This window comes from Sinohyriopsis cumingii, chromosome 6, assembly GCF_028554795.1.
Source record: "Sinohyriopsis cumingii isolate HCF-2022 chromosome 6, ASM2855479v2, whole genome shotgun sequence".
Classification (NCBI taxonomy): domain Eukaryota; kingdom Metazoa; phylum Mollusca; class Bivalvia; order Unionida; family Unionidae; genus Sinohyriopsis; species Sinohyriopsis cumingii.
The window spans coordinates 145,375,243-145,401,928 of record NC_142966.1 but is presented as its reverse complement, the minus strand read 5'-3'; the positions used below and the strand labels follow the sequence as shown (position 1 = coordinate 145,401,928).

The following is a 26,686-nucleotide window of genomic DNA, read 5'->3' as shown; positions in this document are numbered from 1 at the left end:
TCTATGTTTATGAAGTGGGCCATAAACAGGCTTTCATGCATGTCTGTTGAGATAAAGAGTGGCAGAAGGTAAGCTGTTGTCCACCTACTGAAAGACTTCCTTAGATATTAAATGCAACACTGATCCCAAGGTCATGATGTTACAAATCAACTTATGGATATCTGAATGGAAAACTGATTTGTGGGGGTGGTAGAAGTGCCAACAACAATTCTGATTATGTCTATGAAAAAACATATGTCACCTGGACTTGCAACTGACAATGTAAGCAGCCCAAAATGTCAGCAACATAGATAGTGGAAGCAACTCATGGTAGACTCTTCTATAGTCAATGATCACCTTACGTCAGAACTGTACACAAGGAAGGTGTTATAGGGGATGAGGAGAACAGAACTCCAATGGGAGTAGGCAGAAAACTGGGTTTCCACACATCAAAGTAAGATCCAATAATGATGAGAAAACTTAAGAGCCACATTTTATTGTTCTTAAATTAAGGTAATGAAGCCAATGTCTCTTGTACCTGTGAAACGGTGGAGAAGAAAATACTGAGGATGGTGGTTCACAACTAAAATTGCAGCATATTTTGAGTTAGATCTTGTTACTTCTAAGGTGTCACTAGTCTGGGAGTGTCTAGAGGCACTATACAGGTTAGACTGATCCATCCGAGTGTCTTGTATAGACTGGTTGTCGTCCACAGTAAGTGCCTATCACCACTAAGCAGGTAAGACTGCTGTATAACTGGGTTCTTGGGTACTGAGGCACTAAGCTAGGCATCATACGTAGTGCCTAGCAGTACTCTGTGATTTGTGGAACTGGGTAAATTCATTTTCTGGTGGCTGAATGATCAACTGTGGTCATGGTCCATTGTGATCTGAGTTAAGTGGCTGAATCTGGCCATCTTGGCTGGCATGACCTTGTCCAGTTCTTGAAGATGTGATGGGAAATGGGATATTGATGCACATAGCCGTTCCATTATTTTGATAAGCTAAATGGTAACCTGGGCTGTTGTAAAAGATATGGTTTCAAACCTCTGTGTGCAAGCTGATGATGTGTTTGTCCCTCAAGGTATGCTTCTGCGCCTTCCCCTTTAGTACCCACAGAATTGCCACCCATTGACTCCTGTCCATAATATACAAGTCTGATGAATTCAAAGAATGTCAACTAAAGAAAGCTGCACATGTACAGTAGTTGTCAGTCTGGTCCTGCCCATGTACTAAATTTCTAAGAAAAAATATAGTAGACAAACATATACATGTTGTGTGACAAACATCCTTTATGAATTTAGTTTTAGAAAGTTAATTAAAATAACATTATTCTACAATTTTGCTATTTATTTATTTTTAATTTTAGAGAAAAAAACGTTTATCATTAGTTTAGGTGTTTTGATTTTAAATAACATTATTCTATTTTTTTAAAAATAACAGCATTCTATAATTTGGTTATTTTATTTCCAATATGTTATTCTATAGTTTATGTATTTTAATTTGAATAATATTATTCAATAGTCTGGTATTTTATTTTTCATGGATGCAAACACTTTTCATGTATACAAATAAGGTCTCTGTTCCTTGAAACTTTAACCTCAATGGCATGCCTTTCAGCAAAAAAAGCAAATGCAGATTCTTTTTTCAACATTTGTTCCTTTCATCACTGTTTTTGTTGTTGTTGTTGTTGTGGGGTTTAACACCATTTTTCAGCACGATAGGCTATACATGGCGGCCAGTATTAATGGTGGAGGAAGAACCCGGAAAACCCCAGAAAGAACCACCAACCCACGAGAAGCTACTGGCAAGCTTTCTCACATGCCCACATTGGCTGAATCTTAGACTCGAACCGACGCAGACAGAGGTGAGATGGCAGTGATCCGTAACGAAGAGCGCTTTAGACCACTCGGCCACTCGGGGCCCCTCACTGTTTTTGTTTTCTCTACTAAACAGTCATAAATCTGTTGGAAATTTATTTCTGATAATTTAAAAAAAAAAATCTCCAGTCCATTGAGCATTTTCAAAGAGCCATAACAGACTGAAAAGTTGAATGTCAACATAACACTTACACCTATTATTTTAACCATGAGGTGTCCTTTTTCCTGCAAATTAGAGCACAGGTGCACAATCCTACCATAGACGTTTGTCTGCTGACACTATCGTTGTTCAGATTTAAGATTTCTATTAATTGTTTGATGGTTAAACACTGTAAATCCTCTAGGATATATATATATATATATATATATATATATATATATATATATATATATATATATATATATATATATATATATATATACATACACAAACACTTCTCTATTTTGGACATTTTGAATGCAGATCTCTCACATTCTGACATTTTGAATGTAAATCTCCAAGCAGTGAGTGCCTTGTTTTGGGATTGTGAGATTTTATGAGATAACCCAAGAACATTATTTTCAGGCATGGTGAAACTGGTCCATTAGAACATAGCTATTAATTCTTACAAAGATGATGCTTAATGATGATCAGTTCTAGTAGCAAGTTACCTGTAGGAAGGCCAGTTTTGATTGCCTATACAGGTAAAATAACTGAAGCATCACTTACATGTATGAAGTGGATGCTATGAGTGAACCATGCATAGAAAACTTAACTGTACATATCTTACCATGACAGAAGCTATATAGTAATACTAATGAGTTTTCTATAGTACACACAAAATCTGCATATAAAAAAGGCTCTGAAATGTTGTTATTGATACTAACATATTAGTGCAAAAATATCCATTGTGAGACAATGTTGCCCATAGGAAAAGCCCAATGATGTTCAAAACAGGTAAAATCAGCAAAGCATCATGCATACAACAATGAAGTGCATGCTAAGACATGATAATATAGAAAACTTACCTGTATGTATCCAGACATAGCGGAAATTATGTAGCAATATTAAATGAGTTTTCTATATCACACACTAGACCTGCACTAATTAATATGGTTACAGAGGGGACACTATTGCTACATGTGCAGGTATGTACCAAAGGTGCCTGTGTGTGAAGACGGCAAAACAATAACACCAAATGTCACAAACTTTGTCATCAATGATAAAACAGAAAAGATGGAAATTAATAGACAGAGTATACTCCCTTTGAAGATGAAACTCCTCCAACTTGTTTTAAGGTAGACAACTTCCAAATTGTTTGTATGGATTTTGTGGGAGGTCTCTGTCTGTAGAGAGCATGCTACATGGCAAAAGTAGAAGTAGTAACTGACAATTTCATGGGATTTGGCACCAATCCTGGTATAAGAGGGAGATCACTTTATCTAACTGCCACCTATGTGGGCAGATAACTTTTATTTTTTTAGCTAAAACATTATAAACTAGGAGGACTGGATTTGTGAGGCAATAGTAGTATTCCTAAGGTATCATGACCAGGTAATGTATTTGAAAAAGAAACTGTTTTGTATTCCTTTGATACAACTGCCTATGAAACTAATAGCAGATTGTCTTCATGCATGTGATCGCACCTGGTTTTTGCAGTGAGTATTCATGTATCCCCTTTTTCTCAAGTCATTAGGACCTTGATGGTGAGTCTGATATGCCATATAACATGATGGTTACTGCACAGAGAGATGGAGGGGTGGTTTTGGGGCTGCCTGTCTCCACACTTCCTCTATCATGCCATTGAACAACAGAGGCAATCTGAAGGGAGAGGTTAACAGGGTCAGGGCATGATGTGCATTGCTGGCTTTGTCTGCAAGCATGAAAATGGCCAGATATACCAAGTTCAACAACGAAGACATGGCCACAATATTGTAAATGAGCTTCAAAGTGGTGTGCTGAATGCTTTATCCACTTAACAGAAGCAGGTGAAGTCAGAACGACCACTGCATAGTTCTTGACTAACACTGGAAGATCTGAAGAAGGCATCTGAATGGGTCTTGTACCAGTGAGATTGCAAAGGATGCTGGTAGCTGACTCTCTGTAAAAGAAGGCTTTGGAATTACCTAGGTCAATGACCTTGGCAGACAGACTCTGCAATTGCCTTGATTTTTCCAGACTGTGGGGGAAGATGGAAGGAAGAGGAACTTCCCACTCATCGAAAATAGCTGAAGCCTTGACCTGGCATGCCCATGTAGAAGAGGGGTAAGGTTGACATTTTGAGTTCAGCAATACCCCATAAATTCCTCCACTGCCACCTTAAAGTTATATTCAGTTAATGGTGGGATTGGAGCATGAACCATCATGAGGTTTATCCCTATACTCAGTGTGCAGGTTGTCAGGGCAAAGATCATATCAATATCCAGATAATACATTTCCTGAAGGCACAGATAAAGCATGGCTTTGTCACGGTACTGTCCAAGAGGACAAGCCATGAATAGCTGGCTTGCTGTATCTGCAAAATGTAGTTGTCGATTTGGTGTGGACAGATTGTCAAAATTAAAAACAACCAGTACGGGTGTCAGGCATGCAGACAGCAGTGTGGACAGATGAACTGCCGGAGTAATGGTAATATGAGGCAGGTGGATGGTTCTATTAATATGATCCACAGCAATGTTAATGTTCCATGACTGACAAGGCACATATGTAATGGAAACCAATCAGTCAGTGAATGGTAAGGTTGAGGAGCCGGAAATCTAAAGTGTGTTGTTGGCCACCAATACAGCATCAAAACTGAGGTGTAACTAGATGGTATGGATTGAGGGTGGGATATAATGATGGTATGGTTAGCAGTCGAGATGGCATCAAAAGTGAGGTGTGACCAGATGGCACAGATCATTTAAGTCATTTATAAACCCCATTTACCATGACTCAGAGGCCTGAAGACCATGATCAGACATAATGGGGGGCTTGAATTGGGTCAAAACTCCCCCAAAGTGCCAAAATTCTCTACTAAAACAGAAGATGGAAGACTGGAGAAAAATTGGCCAGAACTAATCAATTCTGTTGTCACTTGATGTACCAAACAATGATGGTGGAAAAGTCACAGCTTCATCAATCTTCCCAGATGTAATGGCAGCAGTAGGTAATGTTCTTTATATCTTCATTGGGAGAGAGGCCCCAATTGTGTCCCTCTCCAGGCTGACCAAAAACTCAGCCTAAGGTGAATGCTCAAAATATCAATACTCTTGGTCATTTGATTTTTGACGTCATGCTATTTTTTGCAGTTTACCTTAGAACTGTTGACCATGTATTTTCCGACCAATTGGTGCACATGCTGCAAGTAGCTGATGATGTACACTTTGTACAGGTGAGACACAAGTCATGTGATTTTTTTTGTATTTACCACACTTTATGATCACAGTTAATTCTGAAACAACAAAGCATGAAAAGAAGAAAAAATAAATGAAAAGTTAACTGTGTTAATAATGCCAGAGACACCTGCTGCACTATGAGCGATAAATAAATGGTGTGCGCACCTGCTGCACTATGAGCGATAAATAAATGGTATGCGCAAACATTAACTTAGCACATTCTATAACAATTTAATTGTGAAACACCAAGTAGTCAGAGAATGCAAAATCTAAGCCAACATAGGTCAAAATTCAAAAAAAGTAATGTATACCACCCACATAATAATCCTTAATAAATCTGAAAATAAAAAAATCTTCAATGAATGGGATGAATGTAGCAGATTTCCAATAGATTTCAGATAGGTGATGTAAATGATGTCGTTCACTATGAAAGTTTAAAACTAGTGCCACCTCTTGGTGACAAGGGGGATGTAAAAGGAAAGAGTTACCCTTTGTCTATCATACACACAGAAAAGTCAAATTTTTGCCTTTGAGAGGGTGGGATTCCGGAGGTAGTAGAGCATATATTCCTAAGTTAATGTGACTGGGGAATGTATTAGAAAGAGAAATTCCTATATTTTATATTATTAATTTGAAATGATCTAATAAAAAATTGGTTAATGAAAGAGGAAAAACTCCTCCAAAAATTAATAAAACATATATGATTATGAACATAAGGACATGTATCATCTTTCACCAATTAATTATATAAATTTTCGTCTGAATAAAATATCTGATTCAAAAATGGCCTTTAGATTCACTGAATAAAACTTCTTCCAGTCAGAATCTATGGAGAATAATTTCATGTTTATTATAACCATGCTCGAGACTAAGTAAAATCATATATACTTTTAAGACAATACATCGGTACGGTATGGGATTAATTATTTCTCACAATATTAGTTTAGATACTAAATTACTTTCCTGGTAATATAACATTATCTTTTCAATAAAGAACAAGAAAAACCAAAGCCCTATACAGATATTAACGTGCAAATATGTGAAGAAAAGTTGCTTTGAAGGAAAGAACAAAACAAGAAAATAAATACGGAATAATAGCATAGCTGAAAAACCTTTAAAATAACCAATAATGGTTAAGCATGCTTGAAAAAGTCAATATTCCAAATATTAAAATTTGCCCAAATATATATTTTGAAGAGATGTGAATTGTTTTGATGTTTTCTATCTGTAATGTGCCGGAACAATATGTATGTCAAGTTTGTTCTGGGCCAATGCAATTAACTCTGAGGAACATATAGTCTGAAATAATGTTTTATGACAGAGCCTGTGACATAGCAGAACATGATGAATGGTAGCCATATAAATTTAAGTTTTAGGATTTTTCTTTTGATTTTACATATAAAATTATAACAAACTGTATAACATATCTGGACAAAGTTTATAGACACTAATGAATAAGTAACTTGAACAAGCTTCACTGGGATTATACCTCTTTCTCTGTCACTTTTGCAGAACATTTCTATTTCCTTGCATCCTTCTGCTCAATTGAAATGAAAGTTCTGTTTAATTTTAGTGTAGACTTCTGCTTGCTGTAACTACCATATATCACTGGCCAGGAAAAAGTAAGTAAAAAAATTCCTTGGCCAAAAATTTTAAAACTAAGAGAATTCACTTGCACAATTTCCCCCAAAACTTTCTGAAATTTCATAAATTTCAAACTGTTCCCACTTTAAATGCATGATATACAGAACATGCTACAATGTTTAATGAAAATGTTATAGATTACTTTGGTCTTCTTCTTTGGCCTCCTTTCCTCTTTGCTTTTGTACAAAATATATTTGTTTTAAAACCCACAAAAAAATCAAGCAAAAGATCAGCAAAACATAACTCTCACATATGCAGATGTCGCAGTAATTTAAGCTACCATCACCATGCTTGAAAAATAGTTCCTCGGGATTTAATTTTTCAAGCTATAGATCACTATGTGCATTATAAAATTGTTTACGGGACAATTTTCATGTTTATGGAGGCAATATTCTCCTGATATTTGATTTCTTATTAATGTGCACAATTACTATGCATACTTGCCTATAAATAGTCCAAATTCAAAAAACAAAGAACCTGATCTACCTGCACATTATGCCAGATTAGGGTCTATGTTATTTACAGCTGACAGGACTTATAAATGAGTGCATATAGCACCATTTTCACTGATATAGTGGCAAATATAGTGCTCAAGCACTGAAAGCAATGATGAATTTCCTTGCTTATTGTCTCTGTCAAAATGATGATTTACGATGACATGTGGACAGTTGGGTACAACCTTTATTGGTATGGTAGTAACTATTTATTATGTATGGTGTGTCCATATGTCTGAGGAGAATTTAACTGAGATGATTACTATGCACAGTGTGTCCGTATATCAGATGAGTGTTTACCTGAGATGTTTATTATGTATGGTGTGTCAGTGTGTCAGATGAGAATTTAAGTGAGATGTTTATGATGCATGGTGTGTGTAATGTCAGATGAAAATTTAACCGAGATGTTTACAATGCACAGTGGGTTCATATGTCAGATGTGTATTATGTATGGTGTGTCAGTATCTCAGAAGAGAATTTAGCTGAGATGTTTACTTCAGCATTAAACAGACCTTGTAGCAAATACTGCATTGTTGAAACATGATCAGGGATTAGGATTCAAAATATGGATATTTATCAAGTCATGCTAGTTGAAAAAAAAATAATGTCCATGGCAGAAGCTGACTCAGCAAGTATTTTGAAAATTTCATCAGGGAAAAAATAATTAATAAACTGAAAAATCTCAAAACATGCAGTATAATTTTTAAAAAAAATTCCAAAAAATCAAGAGTTTCCAAACTTTTACAGTTTTCTAAAATTTCTAGCAAATATGGCAAGCAAAACACTCATTTGCTCGAAACCGGATCTGAAAAGATGTATTAAATCAATGAAACCCTACTGTCTTAATTCCATCAAGATGTATTAAATCAATGAAATCCTACTGTCTTAATTCCATCAAGATGTATTAAATCAATGAAATCCTACTGTCTTAATTCTATCAAGATGTATTAAATCAATGAAATCCTACTGTCTTAATTCTATCAAGATGTATTAAATCAATGAAATCCTACTGTCTTTATTCTGTCAAGATGTATTAAATCAATGAAATCCTACTGTCTTAATTCTATCAAGATGTATTAAATCAGTGAAATCCTACTGTCTTAATTCTATCAAGATGTATTAAATCAACGAAATCCTACTGTCTTAATTCTATCAAAATGTATTAAATCAATGAAATCCTACTGTCTTAATTCTATCAAGATGTATTAAATCAATGAAATCCTACTGTCTTAATTCTATCAAGATGTACTGAATCAATGAAATCCTACTGTCTTAATTCTATCAAGAAAATGTTTTGGTAAAATAAGGCTAACAGTATTCTGTAGGGCTGGACAAAAATTATCACAGAAGTAAAAGGTATTTTCATCTTCAAATTAAGGTTTGTCTCTAAAATTTAAAAAAGTGACTAGTCCTTACTTGTGAGTCCATATCTAACAAAATTGGTCACCTTCTATCCTTTCAAATACTCTTTCACTATGAAACCAGTTTAGTCTTTCTGAACATGCCTGAGAAAAAAATCTGTTTACTGTATTTTTTATATAATATTGCCACTATGTGCTTAAGAAATTATGTTAGTAAATTTCTGAGAGGTTGAAGCTCACCATAGTAAGTTAATGCTGATGAGTTTATTATAAACATTGATCTCATCATGTATATGCACCTACTATAAGTGTTACCTCCATTTATCCAAAATGGCAGCTCTCCACTTTAGATCTCCCAATATGGAAACACTGAATAAAGCTTAATAAAGGATTAATTTTCTGCAACTGATTTAAACTATTTAGTTAAGTGTTATCGTGTCATGCACAATGGTACATCGGAAGAAAATCCTGATGTTCTAGGTGGATTTTAGCAGCTGCTTCCACTCATGAGGAATGATGGGATCAGTACGGAAATTTTGTTTTCAACTGGGATATTTGTATGAATTTTTACCTCTTCCCCCCCTCCAAGAACTACACTTATTAAGGCATGTTTGGTATTACATCGAATATGGTGCTATATCTATGTCATTCTAACATACTACTGGTAACAGTCTGCAATATGAAAGAGGCGTATCATCTGCAAAGTGAAAGGGAATAAAGAAAAAAAAAAGGAGAAAATCATGCACCTGTGCCCGTGTCCTGGTTGGCCTTGGCCTGCTCAGTGGACATGGTCCTCACTACATCTATCACCTCCCATCGGGATAATTTTTTGATCTGAAAAATAACCAGGACTATGATGCCTATTCAAATGTTTGATTAGAAAATGAACAAAATGAATGAATCTTTCAAATGTTGACACCCTTGGGACAATGATTTTTGGACACATCATTTCGACATACCATAAGATTAGTACTGGCATGGCATGTAATGCAATTATGTCAGCTTCTAATCATGCAATATGTCCTCAGTTTAACAGCAAGAAAACACCTGAAATAGATGATTTTACCAATCTGCATTTCATTTGCATTTGCTTTCTATTAACATCTGATTTTCATTTATCATCTCATATATTTTTTATGTTCTCAGAAATTATTTAAAATTTGCATTTGTTGCATGTATCTATTGTTCCATTCATTTTTGGTCATTTTAAATAAAATGGAAATACATTTACAAAATCCTGATTTTCTTTTTTTCAAGTGTTAAAGGAAGACAACTATATCTTTTACCTCTTGTCTAATTTAACATGTTCTTAAATAAAATAACAAATACATAAAATGCAAACAACAATACTGAATTTACAAGTTGAAATATAACTAACTTTTTGTAAAACATTAGTTGAAACTGTCAGAATATTTGGTTCAAAATCAATATTGCATTGAAACAACTACAAGTTATCAGTGTATCCCCCAAGGGTGTAAAACTGACGGTAAAAAAAAACCCCTTGGTGTCAGAGCTGGGGGTCAAATAAAAAATGTGGGGGTAAAAAATATACTGACAAATTTTCATTCGACTCATACTTTTTCAGCTTGAAATAGGATATTGCAACTTGCACAACATACTCTCTCTCTCTAAATATACAAATAAACCAACACGCACAATTAACAAACAAATGCATTGTTCATTCAAAGAATAATTTTATTAGTTCATTTTTCTTTTAAAATCGTACTTTTAACAGTCTCCTTATAATATTTTTGAAGCAATATTATAGACCAACATATTACATACAAGACAATACAAAAAGCCTAATAAATCCTTTTAACTGAATGGCAGTCACTTTACTGCCTGTCATAAAATGTGTACTATCATCGGTTTCATTGTACTTCGTCCTAGAACAAATTTATCCAAAAATCAAGGAGGCTAATGATTCATCTTGTTTCTAATAAGTTACACTTGAACTTTATGGTCTTTCTTTTATTGCAGCAAAGTTAAAAACCAACAAAATCTGCAATGACCCCCCAACTGTGTAATCTAAATAAACGCATTTGACTTGGCAAGTTTACTGATTTCTTTGTTGTGAAAGAATGTCTTGAGTTATAATGTGTTCTCCAGACATCTTGTGGCGACCGAGGGCAGATTTGTTAAAATTCTTAAACTCTGTCACGAAAAGATTATTCAATTTTGCCGTCTTCACAATCACGCTATCAGAAGTCACACTGGTAATCCTAATGGATGTGCCGTATTCCAGTCAAGGGAATTATTTGCTCCATTCTTCATTAAAGTTAGATCCACCGTTACTTTTGTGTTCTGCTTCCTTCACTTTCTTCGCTAATGATTTTTAGTGCATGACGTTTTAATCTGGAGATCACTTTCTAGTGCAACAAGCATTGAGGTTAAACATCAAGATGACATCTTGCTGAGCTCAATGGAAATTGCATGAGAGCTCGCGAGATTAGGGGAAGCTACTCCATCATAACATTGCCTATGCTAGTCTGGTTCCTTATTTCGCATGTTCCCTGCGTTCCACTCTGCTATAGGAATAGAGGAGCCCAACACAGGGAGTAAGCAAAGCAGGGAACCAGTCAATGCCTATGGTTGAAGTATACACGATGCCACCCTTCATACAACGCATTGGATATTAAATAAATCCTGATCTCATTATGCGAATCCCTTGCGTCAAAAAAATGCACGGCAACAAAATGTGTGTGACAATTTTCTCCAGCGTGCGTCCCTGACGCACAAATGTGCGTAAAGGGAAACACTGAGTTATATCAATGGCAGTTGTTTGTATTCTGCCCCAATAAGAATGAGCATGGCTTATAAGGTGCAAAAAAACCTCAGTGTAAAGATCCATTATTATCAAGTTAAAGGGTGTTTGACCATGGAACTTTGAAAATAGTTGATTTTCAAATCCATTTATGAAATGGAAGCATGTTTTATTTTTATTCTGTTACACATCATTTTGCCATCTGTATTTTGTTTCTGCATTCTCCATTATTTTAAAATTGCAATCATCAACTTTCTTGCATCAATTTACTGCATTTCATATAATTTTCATTTCTGCATTTCATTTGCATTCATTCTGTATTCTGTTTAAGTTTACTGGTACAGGGTCTGTATGCACTTAAAAACAACATCATAATTATGTATCTACCTGGCCAGATCATAAACACACAAGTTATTAATTCAAAACATATTTTCTAGGCTTATGCTCTCAAACAAATTGCCTTGGTCTATCCTGCGCTGTCACTGAGAACATTAATACATACTTTTCCTTATGTCCCCATGCAAAAGTTAGTAGTAAACCTTTTAATGAGTGATGCTATAGGCTGTCTCCATTACATAGGTAATTTTATGTCATCATTAGCGTAATGTGTATTCAGCATTAGACATCAGAATGGATCATAGGCAGTATAAAGAGTTGTTTTTTTACTATTGTTTTTCTATTTTAATGGCACTGTCAATACATTGGCTGGCCAATATGGGTTATGTGAGAAAGCCTGCTGGTAGCTTCTTGGGGGTTGGGGGTTCTTTCTGGGGTTTTCCCAGATTCTTCCTCCACCACTGATACTGGCCGCCATGTATAGCCTATCTTGTGCTGAAAAATGTCATTAAACCCTACAACAACAACAACACATTGGCTATATCAAGCCAAGGAAATGGGGCTGGCCTGGGCAGATACTGAACATTTGATTACACAACACTCTACCGTGACTCCCTGGAATAAAGATCTGACCATAAATCTGTATTTCCCTGCAAAATGCTGCAGTTTTGATGCATGTGATTTGCAATAGAAAATCCATTTTGCAGATTTTTTCTCAGATACAAAATTTTAAAAAAATGTTTTGCTGTTTTCTTTTGTGCACCAAAACATATAAATCCATTAACAATGTGAACACATGTGAGTGATACCACAAATAATAAACTGAAAACAAATTTGTGTAATATGGATTTTTAACGTAGCTTTAATAGTTTTCAAGTCATATCACTAAAATGTCTGCAGTGTGACAGTTTACAGTGATGTCTAGCACTGGGGCATCATGCCACAGACATGTAGCATGATGTCCCACCCAATCACATTATCCTGACATCAGGCCAGCCAGTCCTAACACTAACCTCTTAATGCTGAGTACCAAGCAAGGTAGCTGTTAGAACCATATTTATAAGTCTTTAGTATGGCTTAGCCAGGGTTCGAACCCGTGACCTCCCTCATCTGAGGTGGATGCTCTAACCACTTAGACCACTGAAGTGGTCTCAAATTTTTTTATAAAGATGTCTGCAACATTTTCAATAGATCCTCTGTTGACAGCTGTTTGCCCCACTGTGTACTGAATTTGCAGATCTTTTCAGAAAGCAATATTATAATCCTGAATTAATATTAACAGCAAGAAAGCCCAGGTTTTATTTCTAACTAATTATTATAGCATCTTATACCTCAGATTCTGGTACACCAAACTTCCTCAAGAGCTGTTTAGCATCTTTAAGGTACAACTTCCTCAGATCTGCATCTGTTCCAGTAACTGTTCTCTTCACTGGTGTTGTCTCCTTTCCTTCTTCTCTGGGCTGGGGTTTATTTGGGACCTTCACAAAGGAGAATCCCTCTCCACATCCAGTTGGGTCAGCTACTCCTGTAAGGTCTAGTAAACACTTCCCCTTTAGGGCAGAAATGTAGGCCCTTGTGGTGTTCCATGGGGCAGTTTTGACCTAGAAATTATACATAATAGTGATGGAAAAATTCCAAATCAAACAAAATATAATTAACACTAAAACAAATCCACATTATAATTCTCTTACCAATACTGTGAGTTAATTCATGTGTATATAATGTTGTGGTCTAATAAAAAAAATACATACTTGGGGGTACTAAATTTAAAGAATATGTCATTTAAAAAGTTAACAAAAAGAAGAAATTTTGAGCAAAGATGTAAATATGTCTTTGAAGATTTGACCATCTTTCACTTCCACATGTTTTCAATCAAACAAGATTAATTCCATTGCAGTAATTAAGTCAATTTGGTAAGAGATTAACTGCTAGCACAACACATAAATGAAGAGACATGAATGGCATGAATCAAATCATTCTGCAAGCAAACAAGGTTAATTCCACTATTATAATTAAGACTGCAGTCAGGCTTTTTAGTCCTCTTAAAGACCACTAACAACATACAAAGCTCTCGACAAACAGGAATTCAGCAGTCAAACAAAGCTTACATACTGGCCATGTGTAACCAGTTCTGCTGAAAATCAATTTCATATTCACAACTATCCTAATGTCACTGATACAGTAGACAAAGAGCATGACACTTGAAGCAAAATCAACTGTTGCAAGCCAGTTCGATCTGTTTATTGACCAAAATCCAATACCATGTCAGTTCTGTTACAAGTATTAATTGTATTTAATAATAAGAAAGTGACCCTGTGATTACTCAATGGAATAGTGAACAGTACTTCTCATGAGCAAAATGAAAAAGGCAGCAAAAACATTTTATTCATGAAATGACATGAGACTGCTTTCACACTAATATACCGACCTGTATGGAACATTGTCCAAGAGTAGATAATACATACATTATGTTGGAGATTTTCTTAAATAGTTACTAACTTTATTCAAAAATATTTTTGATTAAAGTACAAATTGTGATTGACATTTAATTTCTGTTAACATTTTTTGCTGTTGTGTTGCACAAATATTTCCTAATTTCATTGGATTGCATCAAGATTTAGTAACTATTATAAATGAATATAATATCAACATTGGGAAGTCAAGAAGGGCACAAATTGTGAGCAAGTCTGCACTAATTACTACAGCATCGGTCATTACATTACATTAGTCGAACAAATCATGCATGAGAATTTAATCAATCAATTTCCACCATTCCTCCTAATTCATACATGCATCATGATACATAATTCTCAGCACTGTAAATACAAACTGATGCTATTAAAACAAACTAGTGATTCATTACCATCACAAATGGCTTTGGGCATGCTATAAATATCAGCTAAGTTCATACTACATTGCGAGTTAAATGAAAACTACAGAAAGTAGAAAGACATGAATTTCAAGTGATTCACAGTATGTTTATGTTTTAAGAAAAATTGATTTGTGTCCCCATTAAGTTGTTGTTGTTGTTGTGGGGTTTAACGCCATTTTTCAGCACGATAGGCTATACATGGCGGCCAGTATTAATGGTGGAGGAAGAACCCGGAAAACCCCGGAAAGAACCACCGACCCACGAGAAGCTACTGGCAAGCTTTCTCACATGCCCACATTGGCTGAATCTTAGACTCGAACCGCCGCAGACAGAGGTGAGATGGCAGTGATCCGTAACGAAGAGCGCTTTAGACCACTCGGCCACTCGGGGCCCCCCCCATTAAGTATGATAAAAATGATAGGCATTTGTTTCTCAGATTTGACTCATGTACCAGGTTTGACAATGCTGATGAAAATGTGTGTATGTGTGTGTTTAGGGGGGTTTAGATCCAATTTTAATTATATACATTTTCCTGCTATTATTGCATTGCTTTCCTTTTCTGGGACTCTTTGTCCCCTGTCCAGGCTAAATATTCCCAACAATTAGTATTGGTGGCCAGAAATGAAAGGAACATGATCCCAGTCTGACTCCTTAGTTATGATTAACAAACAGAATACATTCCACTTTTGACTTGGACATGGAGTACTGGACATCAAAGCAGGGTGGAGGGAGGAAACCTTTGCAAAAGTAGCTTGTATATATTACATAACTAAAATTTGCTGCACCCCCCCCAAAAAAACATTTTAATAGCAGTATACAGTTCCTGCTAATACTACACTGCAGAATTTACCAGTTAGGAGGTGGCATATGTCCTGAACAAATTTGGCATAGAAAACAATTGCATCTACCATTACATTAGCAGTGTTCACTACCGGTTGGTAGAAAGTTGGGCTACATGTGTGCTGTCACTACTGGACCCAACAAAAACAAAATGCCTTTGTCCTGATGTGCCAAGAACAGGAGCTCTCATGATATCATCCAAAGAGGTGCGATTTAAATAAGCCCAAGATGCAGCAGTAAACCTAACTTCAGTGGCTTTAATTCTCATGAAAGAAAAGTTGCCCTTAGCGAGGGACTGAGAAGCTCTCAATAGTGATAACAATCCACCTGGAATTGCTTGTGCCAAATTATCAGAGGAACCTTTAAAAGGTGGAAAGACATGATTTCAATCTTTCTTCCCAACTTCGAGGAATCCAAAATAAAGCCTCAAAGCCCTAATTGGGCAAAAAAAACCCCATCTTGATCCTTCCCATCATACATGCAACCAGGACTAGGGATCTCAATATGAAGATGGATAATTCTTAGCCAGAAATCAAGGCTGGCAAGGAATAGAGACTGAATCATAACTGCTGATGAAGTGCAAACAATCCTTTTTCACTGACAAGGCATGAAACTTGCTCCTTCTCCTTGCTGATGCTAAGGAAAGTAGGAAAATTATCTCTACGGTAAAGTTCTCAAAGGAAGCTTCACTCGAAGGTTAATGAGGGGATTCTGACAATGCACAACAAATACTTTAAGAGTTCATTAGTGAGTGATACCTGTCTTTGAAGCTTGAAATACCTGCAAAGATCAGAAAGATGAGGATTAAACCCTGTGGAGAACTCCTAGCAAGCTTGAGAGAGTAAGAAAGGGCCATACTAGAGCCTTTAATAGTGGACACAGAATACAATCTTTCCTTGTAAAGGAAGTGAAGAAAATTTGCACTGCATTCAAAGGGGCACAGTTGGGATCAATACATTTCCCAATGGACTAATTACACAAGATTTGCATTGTAAAACTTGGAAGCACATTGTCTCCTAACCTGGATGATGCAGTTGACATTCTTACTTGAAATATGGTCAGAGAAGATTTATCACTTGAAACAAGTGTAATGGTGGGGAATCTATGAACTGCTGTTGTGGAGAGACCCGCTGTGCTGCACCAGCATGTCCCTCTCTTTGCCTTATCTACCAAAATATTGAGTGGGTTGTTGAACCATGACTTTTGGGACAACAGGGGGGATACTGGGAGGATTCAAAAAGTGGCATATCTCTTTGGTGGAGCACCTGTGGAATTATTTGGAAAGGTGGGAAAGTGTAGAGATGATACCACTTTAGACACAAAACATCCACAACCAGGCTCTCTGATCTGGCACTGGAAGAATAACTGGGGAACTTGTTGTTCAGTCTTGCACTGTACAAGGATCTCTCCTAGCAAGAAAAGGGATGCAATTCAACTTTTTTAAGTTGGAAACAAGACCAAGGCAAGTTACCATTGGTCAACAGAGAATCAGGTCCTTCAGAAGAAAAATCTCTAAGGATGTTGTCATGAACCAGTCATCATAATACAAGAGAATGGTGATTTGTAATGATTTTGAGTGGGCTACAACTGCCCATTCTAGGCTGGGCCCTTGTGCCAATGACATTTATTTGTCATCTTTGGTGCAATCAAGTTCCCTCAATGGTGCACACAGAATGAATAAAGATCCAAGAATAGGAAGATGAACCATCAATACTGTTGATTTTAGACTGACTGGGTGCATCCCGTGTCTTCTGAACATAAAGAGTTTACTGCCAAAGAAGCCTATGATAATCAATTTCCTTGGATGACACAAACATCAGGATCACATGATGCATGATTATTAATAAGATTTTCAGTAAAACTACTGCTCCATTTATTCCCAAACAAGCGTACAAGGAGAAACACATGTTGAATCGGATTTTCAAAATAAATTCCTTATACTGTGGAATGGTTACTCTAGGATGAGGAATTCAAATCCCAGTATTAAACGCTCACAACAGGTAAAGCTGATAATGATCACAGGCACTCAGGTCATGGTTTTTTAAATGTATGGAATAAATATTCACTTTTCAAGCATTATATACTTTTAATCGGTCATTTGTTATATGTTTAGGCTCTTACAAAACATAACATAAAAGAGTGAAGACAACAAGCTTTGTAAATTTTAACAAATAATTTATTTCCCTAGAAAAACAAGGTAAAAATGAGAAAAAGAACTTACGGTTAAACGAATCAAAATCAAAGTTAATCCAAGAATATAAAAAATAGAAGTACTATTATTAAAAAGTCCTAAATGAATCTAAGTTTGAGCCCAGATGAAATACAAAATAAAAGGTGATGACATCTGTTGCAACCTTCAAAGTGCTGTCGTGTCAACAATTTCTTATTGAATCACAGAAAAAAATAATCCAGTTTTAAATTCCGAATAAATTTCAATGAATGTCTTTGTGCAAGAATTCTGTATGAGCACTTATATATTTCCAGGGAAAAGAATCACTTCTATTCCATAAAAAAATTTCAACTCAAACTGGTCACAACAAACCATCTTTAAGTGTCAATGGTTTAGAGCCAGAATGTCCAAATTCTATGTAGAAAGGTTATACACTAATTTAAGACACAAAACAGATTCCCTTATGAGGGTAACATGGTCACCCTTCCAGAACAAAATAGAAGCTTTTTATATGCTTAACATCATGCAATCCTAGTATGGCCTCAAATGAAATCAATGGTTCTTACTCAGGGAAAGAATAAATTGAAAAAAGATGTTTACCAGAACCATTATTGGTTCTGAATCAAGGTCAGGAACTAGGTCAGCATTAGATACAATGTTTCTGTATTATAACAGTCAGGTCAAACAGAATTGAAGTGAATTTCTGTTAAAAAAAATCAAATTCAGTAGACAAAGTTACCTTATAATAGCATGCAATGGAATAAAAAACAAAAAAGAAACAAATAATTACATTACAAATACATAACACATTGCTGAGTTGGACTATAGCACAGTGATAAAGAAGAAATGTGTAAAGGTATTTGCAACCTGTTTGCTTCTACCCAATTTTCTAACCTAGTATGGACTAATGGGACTCGCTTTTTCCAATGACTACCCTAATCACCTTCATAAAAAATCTTTGGGCTGAGCAGAGGGTAAATGGGTGAGCTCAAAATACCTCCTGGCTGCAAAAAAACTGGAGTTCTTTTCTTGGTGGAGGGAAGATGGGATGTTGATGCACACATCCTGTATGCATCATCAAGATCAATGGAGACAATCCACTGCCCAGTTCCATGGCCTTAACATGGAAATATAAATTAGGAACTGACATTTTCATCTTTGTTTAAACCAGGAAAGAAATCCAGAGTCTGGTCATTGACATGGACAGTGCATGATGTGATGTCTTTGCTACAGCTTCTAGCAAACACAGATGCATTGGTGGAATAGAAACTGAAATGGGGAAGGGGGCTTAAGGTGCCAAGCTGGCAAACTGGAGGCACAGAGGTAAGGCTCCAGAAAGACTCTCCAGACTGGAGATAATTTTCAAGTCCTTGGCACCAGATGGCTTGTGACACTAGCCCAGGAGAAGGAGGCAGTTAACTTCATTCACCACCTTATCAAATATCCGAACTTCCTCCACCAACAATCAAACCCAACTGGTGGGAAGGAGCAGCAAGGATGGGGAAGGGGAGAGTAACTGTCATTACCAGCTCTTGAGAACTCATTTGAGTTAACCATGATGGAAATGTCATCCTGTGTCCAGTTTCAAAGGACTAGGACTATCTTTCCAAGTATATATAACCTAGTATCATGAAGGGAAACAGTGTCTAGTCTTGTAACCCAGTATGTGGGTTAAGCTGATCACTGAGAGGGGGATTTATGGGACTAATCACACTAGCTGGCCTCCTAGATCCCCCATCCATTTTTGTTAGGCTAGACCAAAGTCATCAAAGCATTCTCATGGCCTGTCATATCTGTCCTACCTTGAAACCAAGAAAGGAACATCCATGATATTATGGGGGGGGTAGGAGAAGGAAGGCTTACAACCAAGCAAGGGGCATTCACATATCCTGTAGGGAATATTGTTGTTGTTGTTGTTGTTGTAGGGTTTAACACCATTTTTCAGCACACAATTTGGCTATACATGGTGGCCAGTATTAATGGTGGAGGAAGAACCCGGGAAAACCCCGAAAAGAACCACTGACCCACGAGAAGCTACTGGCAAGCTTTCTCTCATACCCACATTGGCTGAATCTGAGACTCAAACCCATGCAGACAGAGGTGAGATGGCAGTGATCCGTAACGGAGAGCGCTTTAGACCACTCGGCCACTCGGGGCCCCGCCTGTAGGGAATAAACGTGAATATTGTGTGTGTGGGTGTGTGAAAATTTGATTCTTCTTAATAGACAGGCAAGTACAACCAGACTCCATATCACCATAGGGATTCAATGGTAATAAAGAAATGAGGTGTACTGACCTGATCCAAATATCTGGAACCCCAAAATAATGACAATACTTACCCTAGTATCATGAAGGGAAACACAATTTACTCCGTGCATATCAGCAAATAATCTTTAGGTCGATGGTATTACACCAAAGTTTGAGTTAAATGCAAGAATGAATAATGAAGACATATGACTTTCTAAAACTTTCAAATAAAAATTTAACATTGTTCACAATGATGAACCATGCTTTCTACTGAAGCTTGCAATACCAAGCAATACAGAAAGTCCAAACATATCTGCATTTAATCTTTCGTTCCATAGGAATATCATCCTAATGTTATAGTTGAATGCAGGAACTGATATAGAAGATGTGTGTCTTTCAACATAAAACTTTAACATTGTTTACCATATTAATTCCACCAGTGAAACAAGTAACACAGATCTCCTTGCATATCATGGCATACACTTCAGATCTACTGTAACATTATCTAAGTTTCATTTGAATTCAGCATCTAGTTGATAAGATATGTGACTTTTAAAAAAGTTAACATCGTTAACACTAATGGCTATGTTGCTATCAGCCATGGAAAAGTGACTATATCAACCACACTTATGGAAATGAAACAATAAAGTTCTGTTAATGATTTACACTTAAAATAAACAAAAAACATGCTTAAAATGAATGTCAGACCTCATCCTCTATCTTCATCTGGACCTCTTCATCATTGTCTTCATCAGGTGCAAATAATGATTTCTCCCCATATCCTGCATCCTACAAAGTCACAAAAGAGGAAAATGCTCTCTGAGTTAACAACTGAAAAACTAGAAATTTACAATAAAGCTGCATCATTCCTACATGTTTCTTGGTTATTCATTTCCCAAGTATCCATAATCACACATCAAACCTCTAGTCTTGTCCCCAGTGTCAAGTCCTGTCCCCAGTGTTTAGTCCTGTACACAGTGTCTAGTCTTGTAACCCAGTATGTTGGTTAAAATGTTAGGATCATGTACAATCAATTAGAATACCAGTAATGTTTCAAGATTTTTCTATTTTTAGTAACAGTGGCCATAACTGAAGGTGGACTAAGTCCTTTATGCCAAATGTGGATCAACATTACTGCATACATTTGAAATCCTTTATACTTGCTTGGATGCTCTGTGTAAATTTTGGTGAAATTCTGTTTAAGTTTTTTTAATAAAAAGGTGTTTCATTTATAGTAACAGTGGCAATATTTGATGGTTGATTGGTATCATCTGAACAAATAGAAAAGATCCTTATGCCAACATAGTCACTGCAAAATTATATACCAATTGGTCAGCAGTTCTCGAACTGTAAACAACAGTTATGAACAGAAGATTATACATGACACATGACTGAAAATGAACGACAGATGAATTAATACATTATAAGCTCACATGGTTGTAAGACTAGGTGAGCTAAAACCTCAACAATGACAATGCTTAAAATAAGTTCACACTGACCTATATTACTTTGGTACGATTATGTTCATAAACTTAAATGATTTCAACACTGTACAGGCAACAGTACTCAAACAATGGAACTAAACATAGAAATTTAATGTTTCTAATAGAGCATAACATGAGTACCATGAATGGCACATTATATGCTTGCCGCAAATTTAAAAGCCCTCTATGCTAATGACTAAAATTATTGCATGAAAATCTATTTTTCCTCTTTCAGTTAAACTAATTTGATCTTTGAACATCTGACCCCAAAATCAACTGGTTTCTTCTTTAACCCAGGTACAAGCCATCCACAAAGTTTGGATTAGGTCTGCTGTGCAAAACTAAGATATTTTGTAAAAAAAAAACATTATTGGTTTTGTCAGTGACTTGATCCTTTGCAAATGAAATCAATAATGTTCTTTCTTGCCCCAAGCGCAAAGTATCCACAAAGTTTGGGAGGAGTAGATGGTGAAGAACTCAAGTTTTTATACAGAAACCATTTACCTCCTTTCAGCCAGTGACCCTGACCTTTTAAGCCAGAAATTGATAGGGGTTGTCCTTAACCCAAACGGGAAATCCATTCACAAATTTTGGTATATGCAGATTGTGTACAAATAAAGCAATTAGGCCCTATACAAACTTCATTTTTCTCAAACCAAATGTTTATTTAGATAAGTAAAACTCTTTAACATTGGTAAGCTTAGCATGTGCATAGATGTAGACAGACAAAATGTGAATGAAACTGATCACTATACTGGGCTTCCACAAAGCAAGCTTGATAAAAACTGTACATACTTTCAGCCTCTGTTCAGCTGCCAGCATGCTATAGTAACCGCAACACTGCTCAGGGGAGACCATTGCTCGCATCTCTTCCTCAGTTGGAAGGCGGAAATCTGGCTTTAATACCCACCAGTTGGAATCCATACCTAGTAAAAGAATTGGCCAACAGTAATGCAGTATGTCCTACACTCTGATCATACAGTAAGTAAAGCATTTCACTGTTTTGGTCATTAAAAAAAAATTAAAAATCTGTTGCAAATCAATTTCTTTTGCCCTTTTTTAAAAACATTTTTCTTTGTCAAATATAGTGTGGCCTTGTTAATTCTTTTAATTTTGTCCCCATTTGTTTATAGTGATACGAAATCCAATAAAATGACTGGAACAGCATGTCAAGCACATGATCACAGGACTGCTGTAAAACATGTAATTTTGACCGCAAAGTCTAAAATGTTAAGCAAGCAATTAGTTTTTTGTCCATTTTTCCTTCATATATACAACTGTTCTTGAGCAACACAAGTTTTTCTTTCACATGTATGATTTTTCAATATGGTCTATATTATCCAATGCATTTATTTGCTGGGGCTGGTCTCACATTGGGACTGTGCTCTTGTTTGTCAGTTTTTCTTTCATTTATAAACTTTTCCAGACCAACACCATCTTTATGATCTGCTGCAAGTTGGAAAAACTTATCTGTCATATGATTTAAAATTTAAATACATTCACACCTGTTCTTTTAAAATCAGCACACAGTTTGAGCCTTTTCCTTATACTGCTTTCAGAATGGGAAGGGAAGGCTTTCTTGATGTCATCCATCTTGATCCTTCGTGGATTATCCTTGCTTCTCCAAAAGAGGCGATAGATGAATACCTATAGAAATGACGATTTTCATATTTCATTTCATCTATGCATACCTGCTTTATGCTGGATAGCAAAAGCAAATTAAAGTTAATCAGGATTTGAACTGCATGCTGTGTGTGTGTGCATATATATATATATATATATATATATATATATATATATATATATATATATATATATATATATATATATAGATATAGACACACACACACATACACAGGAACATTCAAACTTATGTATGTTATTTTTCAAATTAATTTTAAATCATTTCTATTTTCTAAATTTCAATTGTATTCATTTAACAAAAATAAATCTTGTTACAAAGTCAGCATGTTAAACTCCAGACCCCCCCCCCAATTAATCATTAAATAATAACTGGATGAATCTAGTCATGTACTGAGATGAGTCAATAGTAAAAAAAAATGCAATCAGCTAAAAGTCAAAAAGGGGAATAACTCTTACAAATTGTGGTAATGAGTTGATTATATGCTCATATCCAGGTTATCACTATAATATTTATCAGATTTCATGACAAGCCATAAAAAACTGCAGGACTAGTTGTGCTAACAAGACTGTATCATACACATCATTAAGCTACAAGAGAAAGGGGGCACAGCCCTTAAAAAAATTGCATTACCAAAGTGATTTATCAATAGGTACATTTTCATGTTACGATATTTAAATCTGCCAACTTTCAAGCGAAGTCACCAAAAGCTAAAGGATTTGTTGGACTAATGTTAAGGACACTGTGTCATACACTGCAGTAAAAGACAAAGAGGGCAATAGCTTATACAAATATTGCAGGAACAAAGTGATTTTTTTGATAATGTGCATCTTCAGGTGATGACCATAACATTTATCATTTCTTGGCAAGCCATCAAGAGCTGCTGGAGTAGCTGCACAAATGAGATTGTGTCATGCACTGATATAATACAAAAAGGGCAATAACTCCAACAACAACACTGGCAAAAGAGTGATTTGTCAATATGCACACATTCAGGTAATGACCATACAAACAATAAGGTTTAATGGCAATCTATTAAAAATAGCAGGACTAGTTGCATTAATGAGATTGTTTGCAGAATGGATGGTTGGACAGATAAAGGGAGTGCAAAAGGAAAGACAAATGGACAGACATGTCCTATAACAATATATCAACGAAGTTCATACATTAAGGAAACAATACAAGGTCAGTTTATGATAAACTGCAGCCTAAACACTGCAGCATAAACACATAGGTCATTCTTACTTGCAGAAAATCCCTAATAAAGTTATTCGCTCTCTTTGAGTTAGGCCCTGGTACTTCATACAATGGGCATTCTTGTCCAACAAGGTAGATTGTGTTGATCTCTCTGATGTAGTAGCTGGAAAACAGACCAAATACAAGGCATATTGTATTATTCTCTTAATGTAATAACTAATGAAACAATTTTAAATAGTAAGATAGTGTTAATTATGAAATAATTGAATAATCAAATGTAAAAATACAATTTCTCAAATATAATAACTGGAGAAGTCAACAGCATAAGAAGGCCAGGGGCCAAGATCAAAGCATGTCTGTACAATGTTTGACTCTGATCCCATGGTAAAAGAGTAGAGTAAGCATGGTGCTGGATGACTTGTCTTAGCTTTATAACTATTCATTTTTTGTATGAACAAAATCCATCAAATTTAGGAAATACACTCAACCCTGAGCTAACAATCACCTTTATGTAACGGTCACCTAGTAACAATGGTTATCATAATCCTCGCCCCCTTTCCAAGAAATTCCTGTATGTCGTGTATAAGACACCTGCTGCCCTGTGTTTCTTAACCAAACAATGGTTTCTCCCTCAGTGAAGTCTATCAAGGGTGGCCCCTCAATGCAAGCAAATGAAACTTTTGCTTGATGAGGAAGAAATTATTTAGATAAAGGAATAGCAAGTGACCTATTGCACTTGTGCTCACCATACTCTAGACCCACTATCAATGTCAATGTGTACAATTTAAAAGTGAGGTGGTTTTATCATTAGTGGGAGATGGTCAAAGCAATCTGCTAACTGGATGATGGGAAAAGACATTGTAGGATTGTAGCAGGAATGAGTCACCCTTTGTGAGGTGTCACTGGTTATGTTCAAAATCTTGGTTTCTTTTAAATAGTCTATTAACTGAAGCTTCTATAGATTAAAAAATGTTAATATATCAAGAGAGGTATAAATTCAAACGATATCATTAGGGCCATAGGTCATTTAATATTTACAAAACTTGTCTGCAAAAGCAGCCAAAGTTTCAGTTCATGTGTTAATAATGACAGCCACATTAAGTTTCTTTTCTTTATCTTTTTCTTACCACAGGACTCTTTATCTCGGTAACTGGTTAATCCAAATACTGCTTGAAGTGTAAACAGATGTTCTTATGCCTCCTTATACAATGTTGGCCAAAGAGCCAGTCTTCTCTGGCACAGTCGTATATAAGTTATCAATCTGTAGTGAACTAAGTGTTTTGTCATGGCTGCACAATACAAAATGTGAAAAGTGATTTTTTTTTTACATTTAAGCATCAGTGATAATTGAATTTACAGGATGGGTTAAAGCGAGCAGGATATTGTAATCTTGCGTGGAACATAGTCTGGGGAGCTGTGTACATGTACATGTATTTTATGACTTTGTTGAATCCTGCACAAAATTAAATCTGTTAATAATAATAATAATAATGAATATGCATATTTTCTGTGTCTTTGACTTTAATCCCAGAGTCAAAAGGGGAAGCAAATGCTCTACATAATAAAACTGTCTTAGATTCATAATGATTCATTCCAAGTATGAACAAAATCCATCAAAGGATCAAGGAAATATAAGCAAATGGAAAACTGTCCCTAATTTTCTATGACTGTAACCTTAACCACAAGTTCAAAGGGTGAGCAAATATTTTGTTGAATGAAATGTCTTAGTTTCATAAAGATTCTTTTCAATATGATTAATGCATCAAGTATTCAGGAAATATATGCAGATAAAAACACCTGCACCAAAACATACACACAAATTTTCTATGACTGTCACCTTGAGAACCCACTTACAACATGGGGTCAGGCATGGATTCCATTTGTTTTGCTAGCAATACTAAAAATAGTGGTCACTTTTGTTGAATACAAAGAAAATAGTGATCAAAATTGGTAAGGATATATTGTCCATTTTATCACTGAATACAATGGATAGTTTCCATAAATTTGAACCATTATCATGTAATTCTCAGCCATTAATAAGATGTCATACAGACTGTTAAATTTTTTCCCGCACAATATTCTTAGTACATGGTAATAGCAATATTTGACAAAATTTCAATATTAAAATGAAAACCTTATTAACATCTATTGGAGAAAGCACTTTAATAAATTAACACTATTTAAATAAGTTTTTTCAAGTGATGTGCTTCAGAAGACTGCACAATGATTGCTCAATATTTTACTAACAGAAAATTTTTAAAATAACATTTTCTTGATGTCCAGTGTGGTGGTATCCCATTTTTGGGAGGTCCCTTGGTAACAACTTGTATGTGGGTTATTATGGGAAAGGTGAATGCAAAATCAATCAATCATTTCTGATATCGTCAAAGTCTCCCCCTCTATACTGTGTCCGAAACATGCAT

At 35.7% G+C, this 26,686-nt stretch overlaps 1 protein-coding gene across 4 annotated transcripts in view; it reads right to left on the bottom strand.

The window, feature by feature from the left end:
* LOC149798201 (transcription initiation factor TFIID subunit 1-like) overlaps positions 1–26,686 on the bottom strand; it is a 154,610-nt gene that overhangs the window by 66,018 nt on the left and 61,906 nt on the right. For 3 of the 4 annotated variants that reach the window (XM_089963286.1, XM_089963288.1, XM_089963287.1), the window contains exons 17-23: positions 24,312–24,426; positions 22,930–23,071; positions 22,220–22,350; positions 20,649–20,729; positions 13,143–13,412; positions 9,458–9,545; positions 6,702–6,749 (exon numbers count right to left, since the gene is read on the bottom strand). In XM_089963286.1, coding sequence (XP_089819412.1) covers positions 6,702–6,749; positions 9,458–9,545; positions 13,143–13,412; positions 20,649–20,729; positions 22,220–22,350; positions 22,930–23,071; positions 24,312–24,426 — 875 coding nt within the window. The remainder of the gene's footprint in view (positions 1–6,701; positions 6,750–9,457; positions 9,546–13,142; positions 13,413–20,648; positions 20,730–22,219; positions 22,351–22,929; positions 23,072–24,311; positions 24,427–26,686) is intronic. The other variant, XM_089963289.1, reaches the window with a different exon arrangement.